Source organism: Sander lucioperca, chromosome 15 (genome assembly GCF_008315115.2).
Source record: "Sander lucioperca isolate FBNREF2018 chromosome 15, SLUC_FBN_1.2, whole genome shotgun sequence".
NCBI lineage: Eukaryota > Metazoa > Chordata > Actinopteri > Perciformes > Percidae > Sander > Sander lucioperca.
The window spans coordinates 3,128,689-3,147,965 of NC_050187.1; the positions used below are offsets into that span (position 1 = coordinate 3,128,689).

Below are 19,277 nucleotides of genomic sequence, written 5' to 3' on the forward strand. Positions count from 1 at the left end.
CACACACTGAATCTAAAGAGAGACTTTCCGTTCTGAGTAACAGGCTTTATTACTTTTATTTATTTTTAACTAAATTAATGATCATTAAATCACAAGATCCACAAGACTTAAGTTATTTTGCATGTACTGTCGATGTGAAGTCAGTTAGCAGCGGAGTACGTCCAAGTCTCAGATACCACATGAGCATTAACAACTTGAAAAATATCCATTTTAAAGTATTTTTAGAACAGATAAGAATTGTGCGATTAATTTGAATCAAGTTATTTAATTTGAATCTTGCTAGCATAGCATAAGCCATGGTATAAGCGGGTTCATGCCCTTCGAGGTGTCCATTGTCAGGTATTAATGGACTTGCGTGTCGGGCGGTTCACGCCTTGCCGTCGTCCATTGACAGCCTACCTGGCAATCTACACCTTGTCGGGCATTACGATAACCCTCACGTGATTTTCACAGGATATGTATGAGTAAACAGCCATGGGAAGATGTTACATTGACACCCTGTGGTCCACATCTCTCTTACCGTGTTGGAGCGCAGCGACACTCGCCCCCCACAGCGGGCGCAGAACTTGGTCTGGCAGTACGAGCACAGGTTCCCGCAGCCATCTGCGAATTTGGTCTTGTGACAGATGCCGCAGGTTGGCGCGTCGTCCCGGTGAACGGCCGAGCCCGCTGCCACCGTGGCCTGCCGGATCACCGTCTCCCTGTAGCTGGACAACTGCTGCTGGATACCTCTGGAAGAAACACAACAGGATGAAAACATGAATGCTTTAGCATCTTAGAAAGTTCATAGTGTTCTGAATTAGTATGAAAATGCAAATACATGCAGGGCTGGGGAAAAAAATCAATTTACACATGTATTGTTATTTTTTATTTATTTATTTTTTACCAATGATTCACCTAAATATTTTCTGTTTATACAATACCGCCGAGGGCAAGTACATCATAAACGTATCCAGCAAAACTGAGCAAAAGCAGAAAAAGCAGAAACTCCAGACTGACTGACTGACATGTAATGTGCATTCTTTTTAGAAAACAATTAGTTTTTAGAAATGTCTCATTATATATTGTCTCTAGAAGTGTATTTCTTCAACTTTTGTTTTTGTTAAAGAAGGAAAAGAAAATCCCATTACTGAATGCTATCCAATCGCAATACTTCTAGAATTGCAATAAATAAAAATTGCAATACAAATCGAATCGGCACCCATGTATCGTGAAAGAATCGAATCGGGACAAAAGGATATTGTCTTATGGGGGTCATTTGACAATGAAATGATCCAAATGCATTATACAGACACCAATCATTGAACGCATCAAAACCATAGACTGTATAAAACTAGATAAAAACAGACAAAAGTAGTCGAGGTACAGAAGCTGGGATGTGCTGCTCTCGGGAGCACATTTGCTAACATAACTGCCTTTCTGAAAAATTGACACATGTCAACACTTGGAAATAGGACAGTGGTGTATCCTAACGGTTTGCAACATACCGTGGGTTGACACACATCAAGTTGTCACACAGCCATTGTGTGAGCTTACATAGAAAGTAATGGTTGTGGGCGTTTTTTGATGCGTTATCTACAGAATGAAAATCTGCCGAATTTAGCAGACTGTCTAGGGCTGGAGATGTGTTAATTCTGAGTTTTATATTTATATATATATATTTTAAATCATTTAACATCTCCGGAAAACTCTGAGTCTGTAGATTCCGTGTCTACCATCCCTGGTAATCTGGCATGCTAGTGTCCATAAGAGGCTGTAGCTTAGCCATGATTTAAGGTAAATGCTAATGGCCGCTTGTTTACATGCTCACATAAAAATGTTAACATATTGATATTTGACAGGTAGTGGGTATTATGGTCACAATCTTGGTTTAAAGTGTTAGCATGCTAAACATATCTATTGTAATTAGCATCAAATGTAAAGTACAGCTGAGGTTAGTCTCGCTTTGCCAGACATTCCTCCATAGCGCTGCAAAGGAGGGTCTGGCTAGTCCACACAGCATTCCGGGATTGGAGAAAAAGATGCTCTGGTTTATTGGCATTTCTTTAAACCAATCACAATCGTCTTGGCCGGCGCTAAGCGCCAGACAGAGCCACGGAGCCGCTGCAAAATAGCCTCGGAAGGAATATGTACATTCAAAAGTTGTTTTAGACGTGCAACAGAAAATTCGGATTGGACAGATAGTCTAGCTAGCTGTATGGATTTACCCTGCAGAGATCTGAGGAGCAGTTAACCATAGTCCTCAGAAATCCACCGGAGTTTAGAACGCCAACACAAAGAAAGTAGAAGGTGAAAAGAGTGACATCCGGCAGAATTTCCAGCGGCACCGGAGCAATCCCTATGCTGAGGCTGATGGAAATGTCTTTAGTTTTGCTGGTGCCAAAGTAGGCCTACTGGACACATAGAAACGCTGAACAGATGATGGCATTAGATAAAAACAGTAAGCGGATCGGTAAAGTTAATACATGAATGCCAAACTTCATGACAATCCATCCAAAAGGTGTTGAGATGTTTCACTCTGAATCAAAGATGAAAAGTCTGTTGGTGGCACTAGAGGAAAAAGTCAGGGGATCACCAAAATCCTTAGAATACACTGTCTGGGAACCATAAATGTCAATGTACAAAATTGTGTTTGAATCCATCGTGAAGATATTGAGATAGCTCAGTCTGGATCAAAGTAGCGGAACAAACGACCAAACTTAGAGCTACCGGTGGCTCTAGAAGAAAACTCAGAGGACGTCATTACGGTTCAGTTCAGACACTTTATTAATCCCAATGGTATTCATTTGCAGCTTCCCAGTCCATGCAGTCAATTCCAACGAACACTCACCCGACTAGTTAAAAGTGTTAAAGATGCCAGAAGGAAACATGGGGACAGCTTATTAACTAAAAGCATTAATTAACGCTCCTGTTGTCCTCGGCCCGTTTTCAAAGTTTCTATATCAGACATGTGGGTTTCTTTCAACCAAATTGCCCCAAAATAACATGAAAGGTTACATAAAACGCTCTTCACAAGTGAAAATTAAGGATCAGATCTCTACTTTCATTGAATGTTGGGTGTTTTATTCAATTTAATAGCATTATCCTGACTAAACGTTGACATATCTGTGATTCTCCATTACCTTCATTCCCCTGATCATAACTATTAGTCAAAATCATTCATAATTTCAGCTTTTTTCGAACACAAAAATGATAGATCATTTCATATAAATGAGGTTTATTGACCATGAATTCCCAAAATAAGTGTAAAACTAGTGATAATAAGTTGGTGCCAGTGGTGAATATTCTGGTGGTAGTGGAAACAAAGTGCCAAAAACATTTAAATAAGCGACAAAATTGTTGAAAAAAGCAAGCGGTGGAAAAAAACGTTTTCCAAAACGTGGAAAAAAACGCCTGTTCTCATGAACCATTCATTCAAAAAGCTACAAAAAGTTAAGTACCCTAATTCATAAGCATTCTAAGTTTTTTTTGTTGTTGCTGTATTCACAATATTGACTGCCGCTGTATAGGAACATGGCCGGCCCCGTAGGGAGGAGGTCGGGGTGGATGGGTGGGCACTAAAGGAACACGCCCACTTATTGGGACTTTAGCTTATTCAGCGTATCCACCAGAGTTAGATAAGTCCATACATACCCTTCTCATCTCCGTGCACGTCGTAACTCTGTCTGACGCTCCCACCGCTAGCCTAGCTTAGCACAGATCCTGGAGGTAACCGGCTCCAACTAGCCTACTGCTCCCAATAAATGACAACATACCGCCAACATGTTCCTATTTACATGTTGTGATTTGTATAGTCACAGCATGTACAAATAACAAGGTCACATGAGACACAGCCATCTTCTAACCGTATACAAACTGGGAACTATATTCTCAGAAGGCGAAGCACTGCTACTTCTGCTACTTGGGCGAAGTGATTTGCTCGCAGCACCTGAGAATCCCCGTGGTGAGGAGCAGAGAGCAACATCGGTGCTTTTCAGGTGTTGCGCTAATCACTCGGCCCAAGTAGCAGTGCTTCGCCTTCTGAGAATATAGTTCCCAGTTTGTTTACGTATCCTGACATTTCTGTTAATCCAAAAACGGAAAAATTCTGTAGAGTTACAGTATATTCTCTGTGCCTTTAAATGGACATTTCTGTTAGTTGCCTCTTATAGTCGACCATTTGTCAAGGGTCTCTGTGTTATCTTTGATAGTTCGTTCAAATTTGAGGAGCAAATTAGCCTAGTGGTCAAATCCAGCTTTTTCCTGTTGAGACTGTTGGCAAAGGTGAAGGCCTGTCTTTCTCCTAAAGACTTCGAGAAAGTTATTCATGCTTTTATTACGTCTCGGTTAGGCAACTGCAACTCTCTATACTTGGGGATCGATCGGTCATTACTAAATCGGCTGCAGCTATAGTACAAAATGCAGCCGATACAAGAAAACAGGAACATATAACGCCTGTCTTGGCCTCTCTTCATTGGCTTCCTGTATGTTTCAGGATCGATTATTTTAAGATCTTATCACTTGTCTGCAAGGCTATAAATGATTTGGCCCCTTTGTATCTGGCTGAACGTTTACACTGCTATTCAGTGACGGACTGGGATCAAAAAACAGCCCTGGCATTTGCAACACACCGGCCCTATTTTTGTCAATAAACTAGCTTGGAAGTTAGGAATTCTGCCTTCCGAGTGAATCTATCCACGAACCTCAATGCAGTACAATTTTGAATATTTGTGGCTGCATGCATAAAACAAATCAACCAAAGACAAATGATCAGTAGGGGTTCATAGGGGGGCGGCCCTTCTGGCATTTGCCCAAATTCCAGATGGCCAGTCCGTCACTGTCGCTATTCACCAGTCAACCAACCTGAGGTCAACCAACCACTTGCTTTTGGATGTCTCAAAAGCTAGGCTAAAAAGGGGATCAAGCTTTTGTGGTGGGTGCTCTCATCCTCTGGAATAGACCTTCCATTGTATATTCGAGAGGCGAAGACTATATATACTTTTAAGTCCCTGCTAAAGACACACCTTTTTACTCTGGCCTTTGGTCCTAGCTGAGTCTGGGCGTCAGATGTCTTTTACTGTTTTGTCGTTTCATGTTATTTTTAACGATGTATTTTACCTGATCAGTTTTGTATTTGATATTCTGTCTAGTTCAGCACATTGGTCAACCACAGTTGTTTTAATGTGCTATATAAATACATTTGACATTGACAATCCAAAAATCTAAAAACATAAAAAAAACCTGGGAAAAATCATTACAGAAACTTCCTTCACATTATCGCAGTATTTTAGCCCGTATTTCAACGAACTTTTCTAACAGTGCACATACAGTTAAAAAACTGGAAAAGAATGGTGAGAGTTTTTTATTGGATAAATAATAAATAATGAAATAAAGGGGAGGAAAAGTGAACAAAAACCAGAGAGTGAAGGAGACAATGGTTGCATTAAGTCCAGTCGATATCACTGTTCTCAGTACTGTTTGTGTGTTTCGCAGCAATCAACTTTTTGTGTCATCTATTGTTTCAGGCTGCTTTGTGGATACGAGAACTCTTCGAATCGATATGAAAGAGAGAGGGGAAGAGTATTGGTTTTATTTAGGCGTTACAGTGTGTTGATTAACTGGATTTCACACTGTGGAGATTGAGCAAAGAGCAAATAGAGGGGAAACAGACCAAAGAGGACAAGAGAGTGATGGGTTGACAATCACAGGAGGAGAGAAGATATACTGTATATGTATATGTATATGTTTTTATTTGACCTAGGCAGGCTAGTTATCCCACCTTTTATCTGAGCAGGTTAAAGTGCTCATATTATGCTTTTTGGCTTTTCCCTTTCCTTTATTCTGTTATACAGTATATCTTTTTGTGCATGTAATAGGTTTACAAAGTGAAAAAGCCCAAAGTCCACCCCAGAGGGACTTACCATCTCCAACAGAAAAAACTGTTCACAAACTGCTCCAAACAGCTCTATTGTAGTCCAGCCTTTACTTCCGTGACGAACGTGCGTCACTTTGTAACACACGTTATAATGCTCGCCTAGCTGCTAGCGTGGCACGCCCTCAAACTCTGCTTCTGACTGGCTAATTGTCCTTACCTAGGTACTGTCAGGGCACGCCCTCATACTCTGTTTCTGACTGGCTAGTAGTCCTTACCTAGGTACTGTCAGGGCACGCCCTCATACTCTGCTTCTGACTGGCTAATTGTCCTTACCTAGGTACTGTCAGGGCACGCCCTCATACTCTGCTTCTGACTGGCTAGTAGTCCTTACCTAGGTACTGTCAGGGCACGCCCTCAAACTCTGCTTCTGACTGGCTAATTGTCCTTACCTAGGTACTGTCAGGGCACGCCCTCATACTCTGCTTCTGACTGGCTAGTAGTCCTTACCTAGGTACTGCGCATGTGCGACTCCCAACAAAGATGGAACAGAAGTGAGATGTCTCACTCTGTAGCTAAAACAGAGAGCTCAACACACAGGGTGAAAAGAGGAGCTGCAGCAATGTGCAGTACAACAAATATATGGTGTTTTTTGAAAATTAAACCATGTAAACATATTCTGATATAACCTCTAAATACAATTATGAACCTGAAAATGAGCATAATATGAGCACTTTAAGATCCAATGTAAAGATGGAAGCAGATAGGAGAAGAAAATCACATATTCTGTGTACATACAGTGGTGGAAGAAGTTTTCTGATCCTAAGTTAACCGTCTGAGGACGAAAGGCACATCCATACGATGTTTGACAAAACTCCTACTCAAAAAGCGATATCACAAAATTTCATTTCAGACATTTTTTATTTTTTTATTTACTATTTTAATCATACATCACACTTCATTGTGAACCTAAAGACTTTGGTAAAGTCATTCCAAGCCCCGAAAGAATTCGTACAACACATCATAAGGTAAGGTTTGTTTTCAACGTTTCAGCTTTAGCACCAAATAATGTCTTAGTTAATCGCGATTAATTGCATGTTTTATCACATAATTAAAATTCAATTATTTTGCATTTCAGAACTGTTTTTATGTACATATTAACAATATTAATTCAATGTTTGTTTCGCTTTTCTCAATACATGCAGACCTCCCTAGATAGTTCTCAACCCCCCCAATGTTGAACCCAATGTTACACCCTAGGTTACTCTACCCAGTATTACAAACGCTGAGGAGAGGAGGTGAGGAGGGATGAAAGGAGAGGAAATGATAAAAGAGTAGAGGAGTGGAGAGGAGAAGTGAAAGGAAAGAGTAGAATGATGGAAAGAAGAGGATGAGAAGAAAGAAGAGAAAATGAGAGGAGATAGGGATACTATGTGCGTGTGTGTGTGTGTGTGTGTGTGTGTGTGTGTGTGTGTGTGTGGGGGGGGGGGGGGAGATAAAAAGAGAGGAGTCTCTTGACCAAACTTTGTCTGTGATTCACTCAACATCCACTGATCTTAACTATTAGGCAAAATAATTCATAATTTCCAGCTTTCTTTTTAAACTAAAACAATTAGGTATAATGTCATTTAAATTAAGTTTATTGACCATGAATTAAAAAAAAAGAGTGATAAAAACGTTTTAAAAAAGCGTCAAAAGCGCCAAAAAAAGTTCATTTTCAATTTTGACCCGGAAAGACAACAAGTTTGTGGGGCAACCTTATGGAATGGACTGAACAATGAAATCAAACAGAGCCATAATATCATTCAGTTCAATAATAGATTCAAGAAATCAATACTTGACCAATACAGAAAGGAATAGACCGAAGCATCGGAATAGAATTGTAATGTAAAGGTATTGTTGTATATTGTTGTAAGTTATTGTAAGACCTGAAAGATTGTATGCTGTATTTGCATATCTATTTGTTTTTGTAATAATATGCTCCTTCTCGAACTTATCCTTTTTTTAATTTATTTTTTGGTCTTTGGTATATTCAGATTTTTTGTGTTTTCATTTTGTGGTTTTAATTTTTAGTTTTGTTTTGCAACATTGTTGATTGTTCGAGATAAATATTGAAATTAAATTAAATTTAAAAAATGAAGTTCATGGTCGAAAGGAAGACAACACAAGGGTTAAAATATTTGCTCTTTCCCCAAATCTAAAACATGGAAGGCATGCAAACATTTTCAAGATTACAAAAGTGAGGAAGGTATTCATATGAATCAAAAAAGTCAAATTACAAAGGCAGAAAATAGACATACAAGCACAGAATACTCTTGACCTCCATATCTGAACTACAGACACTGAACTAACATTCATACATGTTAAGAGGAGTTATCTGAGCTATGCTGGACTACACGTTTAAAGTGAGCTCTGACATCCTCACATTCAATCTGCTCAAAGCAATAAAGAGCATTTCACCTGCTATGACACCTAAAGCAGCATTTGCTTTGGCTGCAACAGTAGCCTACTTACAGACTAGGAGTCAGCGGTGCAGCTTTTTCTCCCATCAGCCCAGCTTTTAAAAAAAAAAACTACAAATCCCAATAGTAGAGGCCTGAGAATAGGAAGTCCAACATCCAGTCTTTTGATAGAGAAATCACAGCGTTGCTCCTTACTCCTTAGTGTGTAACAGAACAAACTGTTTCTCTAAATACACCCTAAAGAAAAGCCTTCATAGACTCCAAGGACCCAGTGGGTGAAATACTATCCTGCCCCTGGAAATGTTAACACCTGCACACACACACACACACACACACACACACACACACACACACACCTCACCCCATCTCTTCCCTTGTAATTTCTACACAAAACAGCATACACATTTGCACATAAACTAACACACACTCATGCAAACCCACTGCTGATAATCTTAAGTGCACACACACACACACACACACACACGCACGCACGCACGCACACACACACTTCCTGGGAGCGATAGCCAAAGGCCACAGAGAGGTGACCTGCTGCTGCAGCACCGCAGGATTTACTTCCTGATCCACGGCTCTTGCTGTGTCGGTCCCAACCCTTGGCTCCGTTCATAGCCCAATAGAGTTGCACCAATGTACCGTATGGGCTAGTAAATAGAGCCAGTGTGATCGATTATATGTTTCATTATCAATACTACATAGATTGTTCACGACACGCCTTTAAAACTGAATTGAATCTGACGATATTGGCCGGATTCAACATCAATATGAGGGGTTGTGTTTGGTTTTGTGATTATGATTATTGGTGTCTTCTTTGTTACTTGAGAGGCATTTTTGTTGATGCTAAGTGGCTTTAATCCAAAATAGCTTCTATTGGTATTAGGCCTAATAAATCCATGGCTGGCTGTAACTATACACTCAATATTAAATGCACAGAGGGACATAGAGTGCATTCCTTTATCCTTAAATCTCATTCCCCTCTGTCCTTATTGGCATTCTGTTATTGGGATCATCGTGTTTTTGGATTATTTCCAAAACTACCTTCCCATTCTGATGTCTGTTACATCTTTCTGTGTTTTTTTTTCTTTCTATTCTATGTTTCTATTTCTATTACCTCATGGCACAATTCCACCTTTTTACCACCATTTTTTTGAATGTACTGTATGTTCGGTCTATTTGCAACCCCTAAGAAAGTGAAAAGTACAAAAGCACAGATGCCTACTGAGACAAAACTGTAAAGCAGGAGATATACTTGCTTGTAGCTAGGCGTAGGCAACGCATGGCAGCTGCCTGGTGTATCTGTTTGGTCCGTTGGTTGTGTATGTCATCAGAAATTAACGCTGCAAGGTTGTCTAATGCGTGGCGAACACGTAGTTAAAAAGGCTAAGTAGAACTCGGGTTTAAAGGGTAACTACCGTTTTTTTTTCAACCTGGACCCTATTTTCCTATGTGGTTATGTCTAAGTGACTAATGGGAACAACAATCTTTGACATTGGTCCAGTATTAAGCGAGATAGCTGCAGTTGGCAGCGGCGAAACAAGCTACAATGTTTATAGGACAATTGTCCAGCTTGTATTTACCTTCACAAAAGTGCTCGTTTTGCCACTGACAGGCTCAGATTAATATTCTAAGCATCTGACAACATTATGGAAAGGATCCCTTCAGCGATAGACCTTTTTTAAACCTCTTTAAGACCTTTCTGTTGAACCAGAAACAGCTTTGAAGTCGCTAGCGCAAAACCCACCAGACTCCATTTAAAAAAGCAATACTTTTAGCGTGTATAGAGCCAACATATTTTCACATGTAAATCGGTAAACTATGTGTTTATATCAACCAAAACTAGAGTTGTGATGGTTGGAAAAGTGGAAAGACAACCCATAACGGCTTTTCATAGTTTTATTTTGTTTCTGTCGACTTTGAATGGAGTGTATTTTACTATGCTAAAATGACTGTTTATTTACATGGAGTCTGGTGGGTTTAGCGAACGCAATTTCGCGGATGTTTTTATGTTTAAAAAAAGAATCTTACTCTTTAACAGAAAGGTCGACCTCCTTAGAAATCCTTTCCATAATGTTATCAGACACTTATAATAATCATCTGAGCCTGAGCCAGATCAATAAAGGTGTATCTTATCTTATCATATCTTACCCATCTGCAAATCTTTCATTGACCTATCATTTCTAGTCTCTGCTGTTTCGTAGTGTCGTTGTTAGGATACCAATAAAGATGAATAGATATTTCACGGTAACTTATACTGTCACTCACAAGTATATTATGTAAAATGATTTCCTCAACACATGCTAACTGTTAGCCTATTATCACTTAACATATAAACAGAGTACCAGAGGCAACAATCTACTGTAGAAACGTATCATTTGGTGTCTATGTTCTCTTCAGTGAACAGAAACCAGGAAGGAAACGGACAATCTAACATAAAATAAATGTGGTGTGTTTCCCTGTGTGTGTGTGTGTGTGTGTGTGTGTGTGTGTGTGTGTGTGTGTGTGTGTGTGTGTGTGTGTGTGTGTGTGTGTGTGTGTGTGTTTTGCAATGAATGTGTCAAAGTAGGCCATACTGTAGAAACAAACACTGAGAACAGGAGCAGGAAATACATCAAGTACGTCTCGGCAAATCAGTCAACCACAACAAGCCATCAAATTCTCTCTTGCAGGTGGGGGGGAAAAATCTTTATCACATCAAATAATAGTGTCGGGAAATGTGTGGAGGGAGTTGGCAGATCATTATAAGAAGGAGAGAGGGAGGAGGATAGAGCCAAGGGAGGGGGAAGGAGAGGCAGAAAGACAGGGAGAGATCAGAGAGAAATGTACAGTGTGACGGAGAAACCGAGAGCGAGCTCATTAAGGAAATGCAGGTAAATATCCATATTCAAATGTAGTGAGACACAAGGTTAAAGCAAAGTGAGCATAAAAGCCTCACTTTCCTATGAAAACACACACACACAAACTCAAAACACACTCCACTTTCCATCCATCCACGTTCAATACCTTTACTCTTGAACAGAAAAATTAAACTCTGTGTGTGTGTGTATGTGTGTGTGTGTGTGTGTGTGTGTGTGTGTGCACTCTGACTCCACACACATACCTAAGCTTTGTCTATGAGAATGTAAATTAAATTGGATTACAAAAACGAGATACACACTGCATAAAAGTTCCCTCGTTAAGCCTGTAACTGAGACATAAAAATCGTAGTTTTTCTAATGGAAGTGGAAACATTTCCAAGCGAATAACTTATTATGATGTTATTTTTAAAAAAAGTGGTCATTTTTATCAAGTACAATGATCTGTGTACTTTTCAGAGAAATAGTGCTTTTAAATAATGATATTAAATTGCCAAGACAGACAATATGTTATTGTGAATATGCAAATTAAATTACATCTGAACTGCAAAATATCCATCTTAACAAGCCATTTATCACACAGTGGAGTTTTAAATGTTATGTTTCTTGAGAGCAATCAAATCTGTCAGTGGAGTAAGATTTTTTTTTTTTTTTGTGAAGTGATGTGTCTTTATGTTTTCAGATATTGAAAACTGCTTCTACAAGGCTGGCGTTATTATATATACTGTATTTAATCAACAAATTAAAAGGCCATTACCGTGGACCCTAAGCCCATTGGTTCCTACCGAAGACATAAATCTTTTTTTTAATTTTTTAAAGACTCAGTTATTCCTAAAACAGCTGGGCACTGTAGTTTGTAGCAAACAGGAGGAAATAGTGTATTTGTTGGGGGCTGTTTTCTGCTGCGTATTAATACACATTTGGTGCTCCAATGAATATTTCCGGCAGCAGCATTGAGTCAAGAAAAAAATACAGTGTGTGTGTTTTCATGGTAATAAAGGAACATGTCACCCAGTGCAGTGTGGCTCATTGGTGTTTTTAATAGTATTTGGAAAACAATAAAGCTCTATAACACAGAGGAAGAATATACTATATATCAGGCTTTAGCCACCTGGCCAGTAGCAAGAATGTTTGATCAGGTTAGGGTGGTGGATGGGTCAAATATTCCAGGACTTTCACTCAGGAGACCGGGGTTCGTATCCCGTTCTTCTCCCGCGTGTCACTGCAATCCGTTCTCATTCCGAACTCGTAAAATAAGGACGCTTGGACAGTGGCTGTCAGCGTCTGAAGCAACGAAAAAGGCGTCCTTCAGCGTGTTTGTATAACGTACCAGGGAGAACAGGCAGCTACACGGGGTTTAGCGAGTAGTATGTAAGGCCGAAATTCCGCGTAGGAAGGTTGGGTTAGGGTGGCAGATGGGTCAAACACAGGACTTTCACCCAGGAGACCAGGGTTCGTGTCCCGCTTGACACGTTTCCTAAAGTCGTTTTCTTCTTTAACCATCCCGTTATTCCCGCGTGTCACGGAAACGTAAGCCCACCCACAACCTTTACCTTAACATAACTATATCAAAAGGGACGCCAATAGCCCCGACCAAGCACGTTTAGTTAAATTGTGTTATATGACGCTAAAGGAGACTTTTAGCATCAATAACAACGACAAAGGCACCTGACCAAGCTTCAGTTTTTTACGAGATGGGAGTTGGTCACTGAAACGTACATTTTATAACCCTACCCACCATCTTTTACCAAACTAACTGTGCGGTTCTTCTGTGATCATTGATCACTGATGTGTGTATCATTGTGGAACTGCAATCATGACAATCATGAATATTACATGTTCCCGACCCAGAGTGTCTAAAAATGACACCAAAGGGCTAGACGTTAACAGAGACTTTTTGCGTCAGTATCAAATGGCAGAGGCACCTGAACAACGCGCTGGGAGTGAGAATTTGTCGGAAAGGATGGAGGTTAGAGGAGTAGATGGGGGTGGAGAGGTAGGGAGGAGCTTCTGGACTATATAGCACTGTGACAGATGCTACAATGCATCGTAACTCAAAGCAGGACAGCACATGGACCATTACCTGGTAAGGACAAACAGAGAGGACACACACAAACACACACACGCACACACACACAGAACCATTTTCCTTGCAGGGATATCCGTTGTTGGCATAAAGTTAAGATTTTAACTTTAAATTGTGTGTGCTGTGCAGCCAAAAGTACAGTCTACATTTTTGATAAAACAAATGTACTGAATGAAAATGTCACTATTAAGCAATAGCAATGGTGTTTCTGGTATATTCTTCTTCTTTCTATTTCACTGATGATTAAAGTTTGATGGAGGCTTGGAAATGATGTTTATAGGTCACTGACCTTTTTACCTAGTCTCATGAACACGCTGTGTGTGTGTGTGTGTGTGTGTGTGTGTGTGTGTGTGTGTGTGTGTGTGTGTGTATATGTGTGTGTGTGTGTGTGTGTGTGTGTGTGTGTGTGTGTGTGTGTTTGTGTGTGCTATTGTAGGAACTAAAGTTAACCCTTTAATCAATCCGTGAGCCTCCCCCGACCCACTCATCCATGACCGTGCAGAGACTGACAAACAAACACATTTTGTAAACACACAAACACACATACACACACACACACACACACACACACTTGAAGGTTAAGACTGGTATTATGCTTATCTTTGGTAACAAATCCCACGAAAAGACCAAAACCAACAATCTAAAAAGTATTGTCAGTGTAGTCAAATCCTGATAAATCTTCTGTGCCATAGAGCTCCATTAAAACTATTCAAATCACATACGCATAGTACACCATTGCACTGGTGACATTTAAACATGAATACACACACTGAATTTTATTTTGATATAATCACACATAGACCATCCTGCCATAAATATTAGCCAGGGACAGATGAATTTATCAATGCACCCCAGGTCATCTGAGCATAGACATAGATCAAGGGGGGGTCAGGACCTACCCCATCTGAGGGTTGTCCCCCCCACCCCCCTAAAAATATAATTAAAAACCATGCTGTGTATTTAAATAATATAATAAAATAGACTTAAAATAATGGTTTAATAAATGCAAACGGGGCAAAAAAGTGCGTTTTCAGTTTAGAAAACATCTTTAGTATGTATTTTTCCATGAGTCCACCATGTTAGCAATTATAACATTACCTAGCTTATTTGGTAGCTTGTTGAATAGTTAGCTAGCTTGCTAATTCCGCCCACCGTGCTTTCATGCTATACACTGGTTACAGAAAATGACCGAACAATGTTGTCACTTTTCTGGTGAGAGCACTGTGCTTTTCTACACTGTGAGAAAAGTGAAACATTAGGTTGTCAGCCGGCTGGCTAGTTAGCTAGTTAGCTAGCTAGCTAGCTAGCTATGGGGTTCAGTTCTCAGTTCAGCGTCATCTGTATTAAAGAAAAGAATCACTTCATCCGATGTTTAAAGTGAATAAAAAAGCCTTGCCACCCTACTTACTGGAGTTTCACAAATACACATATCATATACAAGTACAATTTTGGCTGTATTCTTTGTGTCGCCTTCAGTAGTTGCTCTTGAGAAATTTTATATTTATTGCAGAAAAGGTGATGTTTATGCAATTTCACATCATTTTGGACCATTACTATTACCATATCTGTGTCTAAAACGTTGGAAAAGCTAGAGCAGATAATAAATATATAACACTCAAAAAGCTTGAAGACAAACCTAAAGATGTCCAAGGGGCCCAAATACAGTCATTAGATCTGAGGAAAGTCATTTAGTTAGTTTTCATGCTTAGTTTTGATGATTTTACATTCATTGTAAGCCTCATAATGGCAGGGAAAACCCTGTAATAGGTAAAAGTGAGTTTCTATTGTGCTTAAGTTTATTACCAAATGATTCATTCATCAAAGGATCACCTTTGGAACCCCTGAGAGCCACGAGCACACCAAATTGTGTGTATTTACCCACGGCTGAAAGTGGTGTTTGCTAAAAACTAGAGTTGCCAGGAAACTATATATTTGTGAGCCCTTTTTAGATATTGTTGTTTCTGGTTTTTCATGGAATTTGTTGACAGTAATAAAAATTCAAAATAACACCAGGCTTATCCTAAACATTTTATGAATTGAATCTCAGCGGGGATGCTCCTCTCTGCATACTTTCAACTAACCAATACTCAGCAAATATTCCGTTTTAATGAGGATATTCTCAGGTTTGAAGCAAAAGTCCTCATTGTGTCTCCATTCATTATCACCTCTAATGACAGCCGAGTTATTTCTGCAGGCAAAGCTTCCTTTCAATTTCCACAATTGCTTCCCAAAATGGTTTTGGACCGCTCTCTCCCTGAGCCTGAGACCTTTAATCAAAGCTTAAAGTTTCAGTTAAACAAATCCAAAGAGTTAAAGACCCCGTGCTTGACATACAGTAGATGTGTCCAAAAAAACAAGCCAGATAAAATAGCTGAGTCCTTCAGTCCTTGAGCGCCATTACTGCTGCTTAAGCCAAACGTTGGCTCGGCCTTCCCCGGTCCTGCTTACATAAAGCAGGGCGGCATCAGGATGGGATTAGGAGCCAGCTTCCACTCTTTCCCTGTAGTGACTCAGGCATCTATATGGCCGTGTATGAGTCACTCCTCCAGTTCCTGGATCGATATTCAAAAAGCAGGCAGACATGAATCAAATAACAATGAGTCAGTGTCGGAGAAAATCACCTCGCAGCCATTTAGAAATTAGGCACTCCGTCTCATTCTCATTTGCTCACCAACACTTATTTTTAAAGTAACTTTGGTCCCTAGTTACTTAGTTCTGTTGTGAGATGTTGGAGTAAAGACCTTCAAAAGTTAGACTCTCTCCAGCTCTCTCTCAAACTGTCTCGCTCTCAGCATCTCTTTATCTCCCCACAACTTTCATTGCTTTCTTTAATCTAGTCCCCACACACACACACACACACACACACACACACACACACACACACACACACACACACACATACGCACTTACTGTAGAGGAGTCATCTACAAGATTGATTGGAACTCATTATGTGTCCTATAATAGATGTATGAGTATTAAAAAGTTTCCTTCCTCTCATGCTATTTGTGAAATTGAATGGTAGGTAAAATGCATGCCAGAATTAGAAATCGGCTTCTGGTTTGCAGTAACTGTTTGTGTGTGTGTGTGTGTGTGTGTGTGTGTGTGAAGAGGAATTTGTTTGCATGCAAAGGAGATCCACCTACACTCACTTTAACACCTTATTATTTGCAGAAAAGAGTTTATGAATATGAATCTTTAGAGGAGATTATGAAAGTGGCCATATACATTGTGTTAGGTTCCATCAAACTGACATGAAACTCGTATAAAAAGACAGCCTTTCAAGGCACCATCGGTGAGAAAAATGGTTTAACTGAATTTCAAATACATTTTGTATTTATTTTACATTTTTAACATCATGATACCGTAAACTATAATTTCATGAAACATGCACAAAATCAATTTGGACACCTTTAGTCTTACTGGATAAAGATAGAGACGTGTGTTTTGGAGAAATGATTTTCAAGACACTGTCAAATGACAAACATTTTACATGTTGCCATTGAACTACAATTTACAAAGCCCAGGTTATTAACAAAACTGCAGTCAGTTTCCCTGGTAAATATACAGTATACTATATGTCAAAAACAGAGTTTTGTCATCAAAGAAAAATAATGTGTCTCCATACTATGAATACTTACAGTATGTAGGCTACGAACCTGCAAGTGTATAGCCCATGGATCTGTGAGATATACTAGCTCTATCTTACATCTTTGTGTTCAGCTTCTCAAGGATAGATTTGAGTCTTGAAGACATCATCAGTACACTGAAATACGTGGCACAGGCACAGTTCCAAATCCAAGTGGTAGGATCAAGTAGCCTGGCTCCGCCCTCCTATGTATTTACGCTCAATTTTCATTTCCCTTCATTACTACGTCTGGGTTCGCGGTATAGTCTTGGGTTTTCTCCAGCCAAATTTTTGGCGGTCCAATGAGCGAACAGAGGGAGTGGCTGAGAACGATGACGTTAGGCAGTGCACTAGAGTTGCGGCGGAGAAAGATGCGAGCGAAGCCATTCGGTCCGTTGTGGCAACGCGGCCAAATATACAGAAGTTAAAGCCCGAGCAAGAACAATCTTTGCTGAGTTGTGTTGGTGGCCACGATGTTGTGGCCCTCCTCCCCACGGGATTCGGATAAAGTTTGATTTTCCAGCTCTCTCCGTTACTGGTGAAGGAGTTGGCTAAGGCTAACGCTAGCGATGCTAATGCTAAATATAAGCCGATAGTTGTCGGTCTACCCTCTTGTTGCACATGCGCATGACATACATCACGACCAAACGTTAGCGAGTGGCAGATCCAGAGTGGCTCTGGGCAGATCCAATAGTTTTCAAACTTCAACAAAGTACCCGCCTTCAAGGAAGTTAACACTTGTCAATGGAGAGTGGCCAGACTCTCTGTACAAATGAAATGTACCAGAGTCTGGTAGGACCAGGCTAAGGATCAAGTAGTATCATCCAACATTAGGGTGCATTCAGACCAGATCAAGCAATCCGCCGATTCGCCGCAGGGTTATGCGGCGGTGGCAGTGAAACTTTTGTGTGACATCCTGTTGTGTCCTTTAACACCAAAATGTAGCTCAAGTACTTAATATTTCACCATAATTGTTTTCCGTCAGATGGTCTATAGATCCCGACATTTTGAAGGCAGCTTCGTTTCACGGAGAAAGAGAGAAAGAAAGAGAGAAGAGGAGACGGAGGGTTTTGTTGCAGGAGACATTCAGCTGTTACACAAACTTCCGGGCAGTTCAGTGCTTGTGTTTCGTTTTTTTCTCCTCATAGTGTTTTAAAACTGTTTCCTGTTTCCTGTACGGGACTCCCACACCGCCTCAAAACACACAAGTCTGATCGCCGGTTACATGATTGGCCACCGCAGCGTGATGTCGGGTTGCGTGTCTCCAAAAGTTGAATCTGCTTTTTTAGCTCCCCCCTGCAGCCCCCACCACGGCAGCCTAAAGGCACTACCCCCAGCTCAGCTGTGGCGGCAGGATTTAGCATGGGGCGTATTATGTTCTTGGTGTTGTTAGTTGCTTATATACTTGCTTTTTATTAGGGATGTCCCGATCAGCTTTTTTGACCCCCCCCCATACCGAGTCCCCATACGTTGCTCAGATAATAGAGCAGCACACCGTTTTTTTTGCATACAACAATAACTGAGTAAACAAAGCAACTAAAATATGTCTTAAATATTTCCTATTTTCCATGTTTTTTTTTTGTCTAACGTCGCTTCTGTCGGCGTCGCGTCGTGGACCAAACTGACACTGAACATTTGTCCGATACGGTTACATTGCAGCCCGGTCTGCGGCTGCTGGTTACAGCGTTCACGCTTAATACTGGACCAATATCAAAGATTGTTGTTCCTATCAGTCACCTACACACAAACACATAGAAAAATAGGGTCCAAGTTGAAAAAAAGCAGTAGTTACCCTTTAAGCTTAATACATTTAACTTAGTCAGTCCCTCCAGAAAAACGTGATTATGCAATCGCATAATTCAATAGATAATCAGCCAAAGTCCGCATATTTATGCAGGGGCCGCATTTTTTCAAATACGCCGCACTTTCGCCGCATAAATTGCAGATTTCCGTGCAAAATATGCGGGGCTTGCATGATTTCATAATTAATAATTAAAATTAAATTAATAAAACTCATTTTCCTTTCAAAATAGTCACATAAATCTTAGCAGAAAGTTGAAAAATGTTGTGTTTACTTCACACAAGAGCAGCCATTTTCCCTTGTTGCCATGGGAACGTTATGAAGTGACGTTATGAACTGACGTAATTACGCAACGTGAACATCATCGAAAAGCTGCAAACCCCGCGATGAAGCCATGATGAAACCGCAGTTTTTGCAAGTTCCCGCAATTTCATTGCATAAAATTGCATAAATATCCCGCATATTCCATCGCACTTTTTAAGAAAACGTGCCGCATAATCAAGGATTTTTGCCTGCAACAATCACAAAAAAACTCTAATTAAACCCTAATTGTCAATCTTTAATAAAACTAAACTTAGTGATGAT

At 40.1% G+C, this 19,277-nt stretch overlaps 1 protein-coding gene across 7 annotated transcripts in view; it reads right to left on the bottom strand.

The window, feature by feature from the left end:
* LOC116044074 (regulating synaptic membrane exocytosis protein 1-like) overlaps positions 1-19,277 on the bottom strand; it is a 168,711-nt gene that overhangs the window by 121,384 nt on the left and 28,050 nt on the right. For all 7 annotated transcript variants that reach the window (XM_035992040.1, XM_035992041.1, XM_035992033.1 and 4 more), the window contains exon 3: positions 521-731. In XM_035992040.1, the coding sequence (XP_035847933.1) occupies positions 521-731 (211 nt within the window). The remainder of the gene's footprint in view (positions 1-520; positions 732-19,277) is intronic.